Source organism: Mixophyes fleayi, chromosome 3 (assembly GCF_038048845.1).
Source record: "Mixophyes fleayi isolate aMixFle1 chromosome 3, aMixFle1.hap1, whole genome shotgun sequence".
NCBI classification, from domain to species: domain Eukaryota; kingdom Metazoa; phylum Chordata; class Amphibia; order Anura; family Limnodynastidae; genus Mixophyes; species Mixophyes fleayi.
In genome coordinates this window covers 278729309-278744220 of record NC_134404.1, presented here as the reverse complement: position 1 = coordinate 278744220, position 14912 = coordinate 278729309, and the positions used below count along the sequence as shown (strand labels likewise).

General features: G+C 37.5%; 1 protein-coding gene across 2 annotated transcripts in view; it reads right to left on the bottom strand.

The window, feature by feature from the left end:
* LTBP1 (latent transforming growth factor beta binding protein 1) overlaps window positions 1-14912 on the bottom strand; it is a 348337-nt gene that overhangs the window by 104740 nt on the left and 228685 nt on the right. For both annotated transcript variants that reach the window (XM_075203670.1, XM_075203671.1), the window contains one exon: window positions 11087-11158. In XM_075203670.1, the coding sequence (XP_075059771.1) occupies window positions 11087-11158 (72 nt within the window). The remainder of the gene's footprint in view (window positions 1-11086; window positions 11159-14912) is intronic.

The following is a 14912-nucleotide window of genomic DNA, read 5'->3' as shown; positions in this document are numbered from 1 at the left end:
ATTGCATACCTAGTATATAAGTTAAATCACTTTACTTATTACAACTATGCAGAGCATTTCAGTAAGTGTGCTCATCTTGTATGTGGGGGAGGGGGAGGGAAAGTTTCTTATACACTTGTATGGATACCTACAGGGGAGGGCTGGCAATCTTATGCCGGGGGCAAGACTTGACTCAGCAGCATATTAGGAACACTTTAAAGGAAAAAAAATGCAGCCCAAGGTAGCCCGCTATGGGACCAGACCGGGGGGGGATTATCATCATCATCAGTTATTTATATAACGCCACTAATTCCGCAGCACTGTACAGAGAACTCATTCACATCAGTGCCCCTTTGGGGCTTACAGTCTAAATTCCCTCACATAGACAGACACACAACACACACATAGAAAGAGAGAGAATAGGGTCAATTTGTTAGCAGCCAATTAACTTACTAGTATGTTTTTGGAGTGTGGGAGGAAACCGGAGCACCCAGAGGAAACACACGCAAACACGGGGGAAACATACAAACTCTACACAGATAAGGCCGTGGTCGGGTATTGAACTCATGACCCCAGTGCTGTGAGGCAGAAGTGCTAACCACTGAGCCATCGAGATGCCCCCCTAATGCCTCTAATATGTTTTAGGTAGCGATTGTGCATAATTATAACTAGCAGTACCTATTTGTAATGTTCATCAGGTATTTTCCAGCATAGAATGATTTGATGATATAGTGAGTTGTTAATGGTTTCTCTTTTGCATTTTTATTTATTTACACAAATTCTAAGTTCTATACTAATTCTGCTTTTTCTTATGCACTTTGGATTACATCCATGTATTGCTTAGTGTTTGTGGTTTATTAAATGTTATTTTACACATTTTCATAAGGGTTCTGAGATCTCTGTGCACCCATAAATGATGGCCTGTAAGTACTACATGAAAAAAAAACTATAACGGTAATTCAGTGTTATGAAATATTTTGATTCCATTTTGTCATATTGTAAGGATTTGTGTCAACTTGTAGCAGATAATAAAAAGCATCCTTTCAGCTCATGTTTTATACTTTTGCAAGACTTCGAGCAACAATATTTTTCCAGATATCTGTCATCAAAATTTTCTTTGCTGTCGTAATAAATGTAGGGCAGCAAAAGGAAAACTTGAGATATTTAACAATACAGTTGTATATTCTGTTATTTATTGCTGTGCCCTCTTTTGAAAGTCAAACAAATCACTTAACTTAAGATATTTTCTTTTTGGCAATAAAATAAATAGTTTATAGTAAACAAACTAAAATATTTGGGGCAACATGGTGGAACAGTGGTTAGCATTTCAGTGCTGGGACATGAGTTCAATTCCTAACCAGGGGCCTGATTCATTAAGGATCTTAAATTAGGAAACTTCTTATTTAAGTCTCCTGGACAAAACCATGTTACAATGCAAGGAGTGCAAATGAGTTTTCTGTTTTGCACATAAATTAAATAATGACTAATGACTGTTTTTTCATGTAGCACACAAATACTTGATAGCTTATTTGTACACTGACATTTAAAGTTGATATTTGTGTGCTACATGTGCAAAACAGAAAACTCATTTGCACCCCTTGCATTGTAACATGGTTTTGTCCAGGAGACTTAAATAAGAAGCTTCTTAATTTAATATCCTTAATGAATCGGGCCCCAGGACCTTATGTGTGTGGAATTTATATGTTCTCCTCATGTTTCCTACCACACTCCAAGAACATATTAATAGGTTAATTAGCTGCTGACAAAATTAACCCTAGTCTGTATGTTAGGGGATTTGGACTGTAAGCTCCGATGGAGCAGGGGGATGGATGTGAATGACAAATATTTAGCGCTGTGGAATTGGTGGTGCAATATAAAAGATGATGATTATTCTTTACATCTGGGCTGTAGCTAAATTTGTTTGATTAATTCAAACAGGGCATAATAAAACCATACAAAGCAACTGTAATTTAAAAATAAATGATAGTAAGTAGAGTTAATATTTATAGATTCCTAGTTTGTATGGTAAATAATATACATGTTGTTGTTATTCTACAGTAATGTATTGTACAAGGAGGTTAGAAGGAATGGAGAGATTTGTGGCCATATACAGACACAAGAAGACAGATCAAGTTCATTTATACAAAGCACAGAGATGTAGAGATGACTTCTAAGGCTCCCATTCAACTGAATACTGTCCAGCTGATTGGAACAACATGTGCACTTTGATGCGCTTGTTATGCACTGAGCAGAACTAAATGTAGTTAAAGGAGTCATACATGTGTAAACAGCCACCTGTCTTCAACATGTATATAAAACATGTGTATGTGATGCTGACAATGTTATTATATATCTTAAATTTGTAGATAAAACAGAAAAAATACAGTTCATTTTATCTTACACATGAGGATTCCTGGTTTTATTTAACCAGTGAATTTCATCAGTCCCTGTGCTATATAAAATATCTATTTGATAAAAACAAATCTTCATTAAGAGTTGAAGAGAGACAGATCGTGGATAAGTGCATAGTTGTAAAAGAATCCAGGAGAGAGGAAAAGCAGATATACTGTATATTACATTCATAGATGACTATGTAAGTTCTCACTACTAGGGACTGAATAGGTGAAAATATTACGTTTTATAATATATAATATAAGTTTTCACTATAGCATATTTATGGGCTGACTAAATAGATAGATATAGAGAGATAGATTATAATTGTCTATAAGAATGCTACAGGAGTACCCAATAGTCCTTACTATGTTTTTTTTTCATGTGTAATTTGCTAAGAATGGCAAAGAAAAGACAAAGATTAAATGTCACATCAACAATCTAACACATTAATACACATCAGCACATAAACAGTGTTGCAAATTAGTACAGATAAGCATAATAGTGTATCCTGCCTGGAGCTCGAAACAGGCAGAATTACTACTGTAGAGTAGTAAAAATCCGTAGACCATATGTAAATAACAAAATGAAATATATATATATATAGTAATACAGATCAACACAGCAGAATAAACAATATGGCTGTAACGATATGGGAAAGTTCATATGCCAGGGCCTCAATGGTTGACAATTTTAAAAAAGTACACTACAAAAAAACAGTTTATTTATAAGATCCAAGGAATCGATTCTGTGTTAGTATAAAATCCTGTATTACAATAGCGAATCATTGCAGTACAATATTATGCTTATGTGTACTAATTTGCAACACTGTTTATGTGCTGATGTGTTACATTGTTGATGTGACATTTAAACTTTGCCTTTACCTATTCTCATATAAATATCTTTCTAAGAATATGCAGACTGATTCAGGATCTTACTCATCCTATATATTCTCTATATTTCTCAAATCACCACCCGGTGCGCCAGGAATTTCTTCTTGCTACATAAATCTACCAGAGGGAGGAATTACCTCTCAATCCTTTAGCAGCTCCGCTTCATATTCCTCAAACACAGATATAGCAGCACAGCAAAGTGTAAAACTTCTAACCATTTTGCATGTGTCTGACTCATTCACAGCATGGTGCATAGAGCAACAAGAAAGACTGTAATAGAGATCAGCGTTCCTTATAACAGAATGCAAAATATGCATATCCATCACATTTTTTTCTGAACTGCTGTCAGAACATAATTAGTGCTTGTATTATTCTTTTTGCATTTATGGTCATTTATTTGGAAGTAAAACCAAATATACATAGTCCATTGTAATTTAAGAAGTAGGCTACCTTAAATGTTAATTTTTGTGATGTTTCACTTTATGTATAGTTACATGATGCACATTTGTTTTATTTTAACTGCTGAGTAGGTAATCTTAGATGTAATAAAATCAAATGTATTCAATATTTTGTTTCTAATCTAATTTCTGTGAAACAGAACAACTGTAAATAACTCTCAAATGGCTCTATTTCTTGCCTTGCATCTACCTTTTTTTTGGTCTTTTACATAGTTTTGGATAATCTTATGGACAGACCTCATTTTACTTACTTTGGAGGTCAATTCTGAAGTACAAATAGGTGGATGCACAGTTTAAAATCAGCTTTGGTCCAACCATAGGCTTCGAATTGTGCAAATACATCTAGTTTTCTGTCAAAGCACATAGGTTTGTAGAGCGATATGACAGTTTGAGGAGGATCAGAAGTTTTCACAGGCCCAGGGGAGGAGTTGTGTGGAGTTGGGGCATACTTCCCAACTGTCCCGATTTTTATGGGAAATCCTGATTTGTAGTCCGCAAAAGGGGCAGGGCTTAACTAGAAAGTAGGTGGGGTTTTACCCAAATTTATCTAGTTGTGGGAGGGGTTTTGATGATTCTGGGCTTATCTTGTCCTGCTTTCAGAATTCTAAATGTTGGGAGGTATGGTGAGGGGGTTCCTTGCAATGTAAGGAGTTAGCACATCGCTGGCCCTGCACATACAGCTAAATAAAATGACAGCAAAATACAGACAGTAGCCTCTAGATCAGTGAGTGGTCAAGGATGGCAAATTTAGTATAAACTTTGCCAAAATGTGCAGTAACCATGAGGCTGCCAGGATTTGTAGAGGGGGTTTCCACACCGCACCGCCAGTGGGAGTGACCAGCATGCATGGGGGCATGGCTATAATTTTAGACAGTACTTGGCTGCTCTCCAACTCTTCCTATCCCCATAATATACGTGGGCAATGCTGCGTGCACTACTGTTAGGTGCACGCAGCTCACCCTTTTCAAGCAGAGCCGTGTGAAGCAGGAGCAGGGTCTAGCCACCTCAATTATACAGTGCCCCAGTCTTTGAGGGGGGTTCCCAGGCACTAGGTCCCCCACCCTCGGTTTGCCTATGGCTGCTACATGAAAAGTACATAGTTCTCCACTTCTTGTCTCTACTAAAATGGGCAAGAGTCATGTGCTTTTTCCACTTCTTTTGGGCTTGTTTCACTCCTATGTATTTAATATAAAATGCAAGTAAATGGTAGCAGTAATTAAATTGTATGTGCCAATTGTTACATAATAGTATATATGACTGTATAGCTTCCTGTTCCTGTAAAACATAATTTGCACTATATAACATGCACATCGACTTCCAGCTGTGTCAATATGCAAGTTGCAATGAATAAAAATAATAGCACAGTAAATATGTAATAACATGTAGTCATCAGCGCATGACTCAATAATTTAGTACAATATATACAAGTGCCAGAACACACAGACAATACTTGTTAAAATGGCACAATGCTGCATCATTAACAGTCCATAAAACAGCATTGCGAGAAACAGTATTGTTAGGACGATATTGGAAACATTTGTCAAAGACTGCATAGCTTTCATATGAGACCACATAGTCTTGTTCCTATTGCATGATAGAAAAAGATGACTCTATAAGTGAAGAACTCAGAGATAGCAAACTTATAGCAGCTTTGTGGATGCAATAAAATCCTCTGTATAATAGACAAGAAACATATAGTTTAATGCATTTCTGTTGAAAGATACAATTAAGACATGTAACATCTGTGTAAAGTAGGTCTCATGGGAACTGGTGAGAATAACAGTGTACAGAATAGAAAGGAGAAGGGTGTAATTGGGGCACTCCAAAGAGATGATAATAAAATGTAACCTTTATTAGTATGCATTAAAATAGGGGTAGAGAAATAAGCGAAATAAAAGAACAAATAGTAACATACAGTGATACAATACAAGTTTAAAATGCAAACTATGTTTGCAAGAGCTCCTACAAACGACACTCAGCTGTATGCACAGAAACTGAATTAAGTTTAAAGTGCCACTGTGGTCATGATAAACCTGTAATTAAGCAGGTGTATTTCTGCATATATAAATGGTCTGGATATAACAAGAAGATCTCCCAAAATAATGAGATCTGTAACTAGTGCCAAAGTCCTTAGCCAAATAGTAACATCGAGCGCTAAGGATAGCTATCTCAATTTATAGTGAGAGAAAAAAAAAAAATAAATTTTTTTTATAGTTCTAAGAAACAAGAAAAAGTGGACACTAATATTACATCTACGGGGTTACAACAATCTACATTAATCTCACTATAAATTGAGATAGCTATCCTTAGCGCTCGATGTTACTATTTACTAAATGGAGATGTTGCCTATAGCAACCAATCATAATCTAGTTATTATTTATTTAGTACATTCTACAAAATGACATCTAGACTCTGATTGGTTGCTATAGTTCTCATCTCCACTTTTTGAAACCCGCAGTTTAGTAAATATACCCCCTAAAGTAACTGATAAAATATTTACAAACCTCTGTTACAATGAGATCTGCATGCCTGGCCCATCCAAAACCCCTGTTTACCTTATCCTAAAGCTATAACTCCTACATTACCACAATCTTAATAGATACATACAATTTATTTTTCAATGTCACTTCTCAAGTGGAAAAAGAAGGTGTGAAAGTAATTTACTATGGGTTAATATCTTTAATAAATAACCCTGGGAAGGAAGTTACTGTTTTAAAAGTGCCTTGACCATAGCATCTTTCCCCCATAATGACGACAACAGAATCATATAAATCAGGACCACTAAAGGTCATATATTAAAATAACTACACATTCTCCTTGTTTATAAAGAAAAAAAATCCTAATCATTTAACAGTAACATAGAGTATACTAAAATTATAATAATTTTGCAACATTTAATATATCTCCCCAGTGCTTCTTGTGAGAACACATAATAAATCATGTCTTTGAAAAGATAATTTTTGCTGAGAAAGAGTAAACAGCCGCGAGGAGCTGAATCAAATGAACCAGTGCCACAGATGGTTTTTTGTTTGTCCTGAACTTAGCTAGTTCCTTTATTAGCTACAAGAAAACAATCAAACGGCACCTATTAATCACTCAAACATCACACACTGAGACTGAATTGTGTGTAACATAACAGAGCAAAAAGGGTCAAGTTGAACAAAGATTGATTGAGAAAATGTCTTATGTGCCACATAAACGGAACATTGGTCTAAAATTGTAACTCTATCTATATGTATTTAGACTGTATGTAACTTCAACATTTACATACCGAAAAAATTAAAGTTCACTTAGGGCTTATAGCCTCTGGCATTCTTCAAAATGCATTTTACATGCATCCTTAGCACATGTAAAAGAATGTAATCATCATCACCATGTAAATGTGTGTGACAGTAGAAAACATTCTTTCTAGTGTTATCATACCCACTGACATTTTTACTTGCATTGCAGTAGTGTGTTTTCAAAGCTACTGTTTAATTTTTTGATCTTACCACATATCAATGCACCGAGAGGCCTACACTGAGATCTAATAAACGAGTGAAAAGGCATATCAAACCCCTGTGCATTTAATATGCATTTTTACTAGCGTTACAAGTAAAAACAAATAAAATGCTAGTGGTATAAGGTATGGTCTAGCACAAGGCTGGACATACATAGTAATGTAGAATTCAGTCAGTCAAATATAAGAGCCAGAATTACATTTTAAGCATACTTGCCAACTCTCCTGGAATGTCCGGGAGACTCCCGCATTTTGCGAGAGTCTCACGGACTCCCGGGAGAGTGTGGCAATCTCCCAGATCTGCCCACTTCACTAGGAAGTGGGCACTTCCTAGTGAAGTGGGCAGAATTATGTCACAAACGCCGCGATTCCCGGTGAATCGCGGCATTTGGCCCCGTCCCCCGCTGTCAAATGACGCGGTTGAGTCATGATGTCACAGGGGGCGGATCCAAATGCCGCACATTTTGGAGGCCCGTCCCCCCATCACGCCCACCTCCCCCGCAGGCTCCCGGATATCATCATTCCCAAGTTGGTAAGTATGATTTTAAGGGAACGAGAACATCCACTGACACCAATAAAAACATTTCTGAAAAGTAAAGCATCAGCTGTAATTATAACTAGGGGCATTGGATTCCTTGCTCCTTAAATTTGATCTAGTGAATATTGTATTACACATCTTCTGGGAATTGGGAATATCAAACCACTTCTTAGTTCCTGAGCAGGAAAGATTTTTAAGATTCCTCAACATATCCTAAATGGATCAACTATATCAATATTTCACAATGAGTGAGACACCAATATAGACACTAAGGGCTAGATTTACTAAGCTGCGGGTTTGAAAAAGTGGGGATGTTGCCTATAGCAACCAATCAGATTCTAGCTATCATTTTATAGAAGGTATTAAATAAATGAAAGCTAGAATCTGATTGGTTACTATAGGCAACATCCCCACTTTTTCAAACCCGCAGCTTAGTAAATCTAGCCCTAAATGCTTAAAATAACTATAATATATCGGCACCTGTCAAGGGGTGGGATATATTGGGCAGCAAGTGAACAGTCAGTTCTTGAAGTTGATGTGTTGGAAGCAGGAAAAATGGGAAAGCATATAAATCTGAGTAACTTTGACAAGGGCCAGAGCATCTCCATAACGGCAGGTCTTGTGGGGTGTTCCTGGTATGCAGTGCAAAGTAACTACCAAAAGTGGCCCAAGGAAGGACAACTGGTGAACCGTTGACTGGGTCATGGGCGCCCAAGGCTCATTAGCACGTAGGGAGCGAAGGCTAGCCCGTCTGGTCAAATCCCACAGAAGAGCTACTGTACCACAAATTGCTGTAAAAGTTAATTCTGGCTATGATAGAAAGGTACATATAAAAATGAGACTGAAATCGCACAAGGAAAGGGACCATCCTCTTTTATTGTATTTCCGGGTAAATCCCCATATATTTTACGGAGTGGGTGCTCTTCCAACCAATAAGACTACTTTATCACAAAGACCCAGGTTGAAAACCAAAAACACAAAAGGCACTATGGAGCTGTGATAGCACCCACAGTTAGAATGAAAGCTCTTTAGGTGACTATAAATTCACAATTATGAATGAATGAGATTGACTGAATGGCAGTCTACATTGAGCTTGAACAGTGAGTTTTGAAAATATATACTGTGGAAGGAACAATACTAACTAAGAATAGAAAAGTAACTTAGTATTCATTCAAGTGTAATATAAGAAGCAGAAAATTAAGATTCAGGTGCAATACTACTATTCTATACAATATAGAGAAGGGATGACTATTCAATCTTTTATTAAAAGTCACTCTATTATTAAGAACTAGATAAACTATAGGTCTACAAGATAACTCATACAAGTTAATTTAGCACGTAATTTAAAACTTCAAGCCACTAGAGGACCTAAAAGTGTGTAGCCAGCAACTTCAACTTCCCATCATTCATTAATTCACCCATTCACATTATTTTGCTGTTTTTGTTTATCACAGAATACATTTCAATGCAATTCAATAAAGTTGTTTTTTAACAGTAAGATTGAGTCAATCTAATCATTAAATAAACTGTTTTGTCTCCTTTTCCTACTAAATCCAGATTAGTGGTATCACTCCATATTTAACATTTGAAGATCATTAAAGGAAACAAAATACTGGTTGAAATTACTCCTTTTTTAAATATTTATAAATTGGTGGGACTAAAAAGAAACCCCTGTTACATTTATGATAGAAAGGTGTCAGAATACACAGTACTTTGCAGCTTGCTGCATATGGGCTGTGTATGGGCTGCCATGGACCGGTCAGTGTGCCCATACTGCCACCTGTCCATCGCCAAAAGTGGATACATTGGGCATGTGAGTGCCAGAACTGGACCATGGAAGAAGGTGGCCTGGTCTGATAATTCACATTTTCTTTTACATCATGTGGACGGCCGATTGTGTGTGTGCCATTTAACTTTGGTGACACCGCGATGCGACGGACTGACAAGCTGGACCAACGCCCACAGATGATCCGGGACATGTGGTAAAAGAGAGGGAGGATATGCCTGTTTTGTTTTTACTGGGCCCCACAATTTCTAATGGAAGCCCTACCAAAACATTGTGGTATGTCATACCAACACTTCTCCTTCTACTTTGATCGTAAAACTATCAAATTCCATTCACTTACACTTCCCATAGTACCACTTCTGAATTTCCACTTTGACCACTGTGGGCCTGATGTAGAGTCGGATGCAAGTCCAACTGAGCAGTGCAAAAAGCACTTTTAGCCAAGGATCCGTCTCAGTTTTCATTCAGACTGAGACGGATCTCCCTCTTGCACCTCTCTGCGCTTAGAGAGGTGGAACGGGGAAGATAGTAGGCGAGCCTAGCAATATAAAAGCATGTTTTATGCACTTTACATGCTATGCTGAGTTAAAAGCAGCTGCAGATAGGTCTAAAGGAGATGTAGCTTTTTGCTGGTGATTTCTACTGGTACAACAGATATTGTGATTGTGATGATTAAATTTTAAAAAAAATGTGTGCACCCTCTCCCAAACTGCTTAACCAACCCTAGTGCTGTTTGTGGGGAAGAAGCACAATTTTATTTTTTACATTTTTTACATTTATTTATTTATTCAGTAAACTGCTTTACACCGGCCCATAAGGCAGATAAAGAGGTGTGTTTGTTCAATTTGCATATTATTCTATCTAAAGATACGTTTGACGTGGAATACTGTGTAAATTACAGGATGCAATTTACACTTACGAGTTAAGAGAAAATTGTGGACGTGTGTGCATATATATATATATATATATATATATATATATATATATATATATATATATATATATATACACAGATATATACACAGATATATACATATATATACACATACATAACACAAATGTAAATGTTTATGGCAGTTTGCATAAGGTGGTTTGCATTCAGTTGCTAGCTCCACCATTAAATGTAGCCCGTGTGCATGACCAGTCCTTTCACATAACTCTAATTGATTTTGGAGGGGTGAGCTTTAACATTTATTTTTAATGAAAATTGAGTTATCACAGAGAGGAGCAACCCAAACACTCTGAGGTCATTAGATTTTATAAGCAGTGTTCTCAGTAATAGATTGTTAACACTGTTTTTAGCTTTATGTACTGTATTGGAATCTCTGTAAAAGCTTTATGTTTCAATTAAAGATAATGAGAAAGTAAATTTTTTAACATGTTTGTGCCTTTAAATACACTTAAATAGGAATATGATTTTAAGAATGGGAATAAAAAACACGCACTATCAACAACTTTATAAGAAAATATATTTTGATAATGCTTTTATAACATTCATGTCTTTACATAATGTGCCAATAACTGTTTGCTTCTATTACTTACCTTGGCAGAATGTGGCATTCATACGCTTGTAACCTTGAGGACATTCCATATACTGAGAATATGTTGGATGGTCTGTAAGAAAAAAAATATTGCCCCTTATTAAAGGATCTTAAATAAATTACATTATATATTTTGTACTACTGATTTGCAGTATGTAAGTATAAATCACTTTTATGCAATATATCATGGAATGGAAATGTTAACCATTAATATGCTTTTTTCACGTTAATAAATGAATTAATTTTAATTTGGAATGTGAACATACCTGGCTTAAATGCCAATTGCTAATTTTGACAGTGATTGGTCAAAGGACTTAGAAGGGGATCAAGTATTCAGACAAATTAGAAACACAATTATTGTCACAACTGGTATTTAGGTCAGAGCAACATTTAAAAGTATATCTGTAGTGGTAACAGAAAAATGTTGGTAATAATATTTAAAGGGAAAAGTATACTTAAATCCTAAACCTGCACATTTTAATTTTCAGATATGAAACATGCTTTCAAAATATATGTTCACGGTTACCCTTACGTTCTAATTTAAAAATTAAAGTATTACCTTCAAGCACCAGAAAAAGACAGCTGAAGCCCCTATTTTTTCTTTATGACAAAGTTCCAACAGGATTAAAAGAAGGGTCAAAAAGGTAAGACTGCATCACTGGCTCTGCCCCAGTGTATGAATCAACCAATATAAATGGAGGATTTAAGTAGAGCAAGAAAGCATGTTTGTCAATCACTATCTGCCTGTTCAGTTAGAGAAGATCCTCCCTCCTAACAGGAAAATTGGTTGCAGAAGTGTGAATAGAGTATAGAAATATTTAACAATCTATTAACAGTTAATTTTGGAAAATTATTGTGCTCAGTAGTAATATTGTAATGTCAACAGTGGCTTCAGTTGCTCTTTTTGAAGTCGACCAGATAGGTTCCTAGTGTTAGGAAGTAACTGCGCACATGATTGACCTGAAGTAAAACATACTAGTGTAAAAGGGAAGAAAAAGGAAAGGAGAGATGCTCCGCACCAAGCTACGACCTACCTCACTTTTAATATTATTTGAAGTGAGGGGGTGCTTCATTCAACATGTAATAAACACAAAAAGAGAGAGAAGAAAGAATTGAAGTTAGAAGCACTCCAGGTCTTCTGTAGGAAAAAAAGTTCACACATAAGTGTTCACACTTTATTTTTAATGAATTCGCCTATTTCTCTGTTTCAAACTATGACATTTTAATATTATTCAAGTAAAGTTTTGTTTTTACAATTTGTGGCAACCTTCTGAGCTTCTAACTTCCATTCTTTCTTCTCTCTTTTCTTGTAAAATGTACTAGGTAATGTTCTTTAAAGTACAATATACCATTCCCTCAGGAACCAGAGCCAAAGCGATGACACACAGGCTTGTATTAATCATTGCTATGCACCCAGTACTCACATAATTGAATTGTTGTGTATGCTGATTGGTGTTAGTAACAGTGAGTAGAATGAGTAACATTCTGCTCTGGGGCACCTATGATTTCACAACAGAAGAGGGAAAAATAGACTGTCCCTATTCAACACTAGCACACTGAGCATGGAAAGAGTTGCAAAGCCTTCAGTTCTAAAGGAGATCTACGTGAAAGAGGCAGAAAACGACTTTTTGCATTATCATACAGAAAAATTATTGGTCTGTAAAAGGGTTTTCCACCTTCATATGAATTCAACATATTGTCTTGTACATGCTCCTTATGTCCTGGCATGTCACACAGCTGCTCGTTGGATAACATTGTATCCATTGAAGAGAACACAGCAGAGCTACACTGTGTACAAGGGCAACAAAAATAACCAACATTGTCAGATGGCATAAAAAGCTAAAAAGCACAGAAGGAAGCCAGAGAGGTAACAATAATAAAGCAAAACAATTAGTAAGTGATGACGCAATACAGTCCAATATAGTTATATAGTTAGCAAGGTCCAAAAAAGACAAAAGTACATTACATTCAACCTAATCTTATATGAGCTAGAGCAATGTTGATCCAGAGGAAGGCAAAATAAATCCCCAGAGAAGCAGCTGACAACATATTGTTGCAGTAGGGAAAAACCCTTCCTGACCCCATCAATGGCAACAAGATTATTGCTCTGCGTCAAAGGCACCCGGTCCATTTTTGAATCCATTATAACGGATTGGCCATCATCCACTTCCTTGGTAAGGATTTCCATACTCTGATTGTACTGTCAAGAACCTCTTGATCTGCTGATGGCGAAAACATTGTTCTTTCAGTCAAAGTGGACTGTACTAGGTATGAAAAGCTCTTTATAGACCTCAGATATATTTATACATACTAGTTAAATGCCTTTTTTTCCAATTTAAGCACATTCAGTATGTCTAGACTTTCTTTATAATGTAACCGTTCCATTCCCTTAAATAACATGGTTTCTGTTACAACTCTGACGTTACCTGTGTAAATCCCAATTAGCACTAGCAGACCAGATGCACAGAGATACTCTGGTATTCACCAAGAACCGCTGCAAGGCAGGATGGACATTGCTGCCAGGAACCCACAGGTCGCGGCCCTCTGGACCTTTAGGATGTAATACAAGGCCCAAAGAGGAAGATGGAGAACTCCTGGAAAAGCTGAGACCGTACTAAGAGAAGGCAGGAACACAGTGATCAGCAATGAAGAACTGCAGATAAGGAACTGGTACACGGGTTGTCAGGCGCAGTAGTCAGACAGGCTAGGATCTGGTACATGGGTAATCAGGCAGAGAATAGCCAGACAGGCTAGGATCTGGTACACGGATATCAGACAGAGGATAGTCAGACAAGCCAAGTTCACTACACAGGATGATCCAGCAGCACGTAGTCAGACAAGCCAAGTTCACTACACAGGATGATCCAGCAGCACGTAGTCAGACAGGCCAAGTTTGGTACACAGGGTGATCCTGCAGCACGTAGTCAGACAGGCCAAGTTCACTACACAGGATGATCCAGCAGCACGTAGTCAGACAGGAGAAGTTTGGTACACAGGGTGATCCAGCAGGACCTAGTCAGACAGGCCAAGTTCACTACACAGGGTGATCCAGCAGCACGTAGTCAGACAGGTCAAGTTCACTACACAGGGTGATCCAGCAGCACGTAGTCAGACAGGCCAAGTTTGGTACACAGGGTGATCCTGCAGCACGTAGTCAGACAGGCCTAGTTTGGTACACAGGGTGATCCAGCAGCACGTAGTCAGACAGGCCAAGTTTGGTACACAGGGTGATCCAGTAGCACGTAGTCAGACAGGCCAAGTTTGGTACACAGGGTGATGCAGTAGCACGTAGTCAGACAGGCCAAGTTTGGTACACAGGGTGATCCAGCAGCATGTTGTCAGACAGGCCAAGTTCGGTACACAGAGTGATCCAGCAGCACGTAGTCAGACAGGCCAAGTTCGGTACACAATGTGATCCAGCAGCACGTAGACAGACAGGCCAAGTTCGGTACACAGGGAGATCCAGCAGACCATAGTCAGACAGGCAGAAATGGTATACAAAGGATCCAGCAGAAATCACCACACAAAGAGCAGCAAAGTGAGTCAGACGCACAGCAACCAAGTTGCACTGACACTGAGCAAGTGTCAGTGCCGAGATTATATAGAGGCCCAAACAGCCGAGTGACCCGCTATTCCATATTCAAGCTGCAAATTGACAAGTCACTTATACAATAATGACATTATCTTTGCATCACATGCATGTGTCCTAGAATTTTATTAACCTTTGGTAGCAACTTCCTGACAGTGAGTGATGTAATGCAATTTCCTCTCTACTCTTATTCCTAAATCATTTTCCATCTCAAATTTCCCCAATTGTATTCCATTTA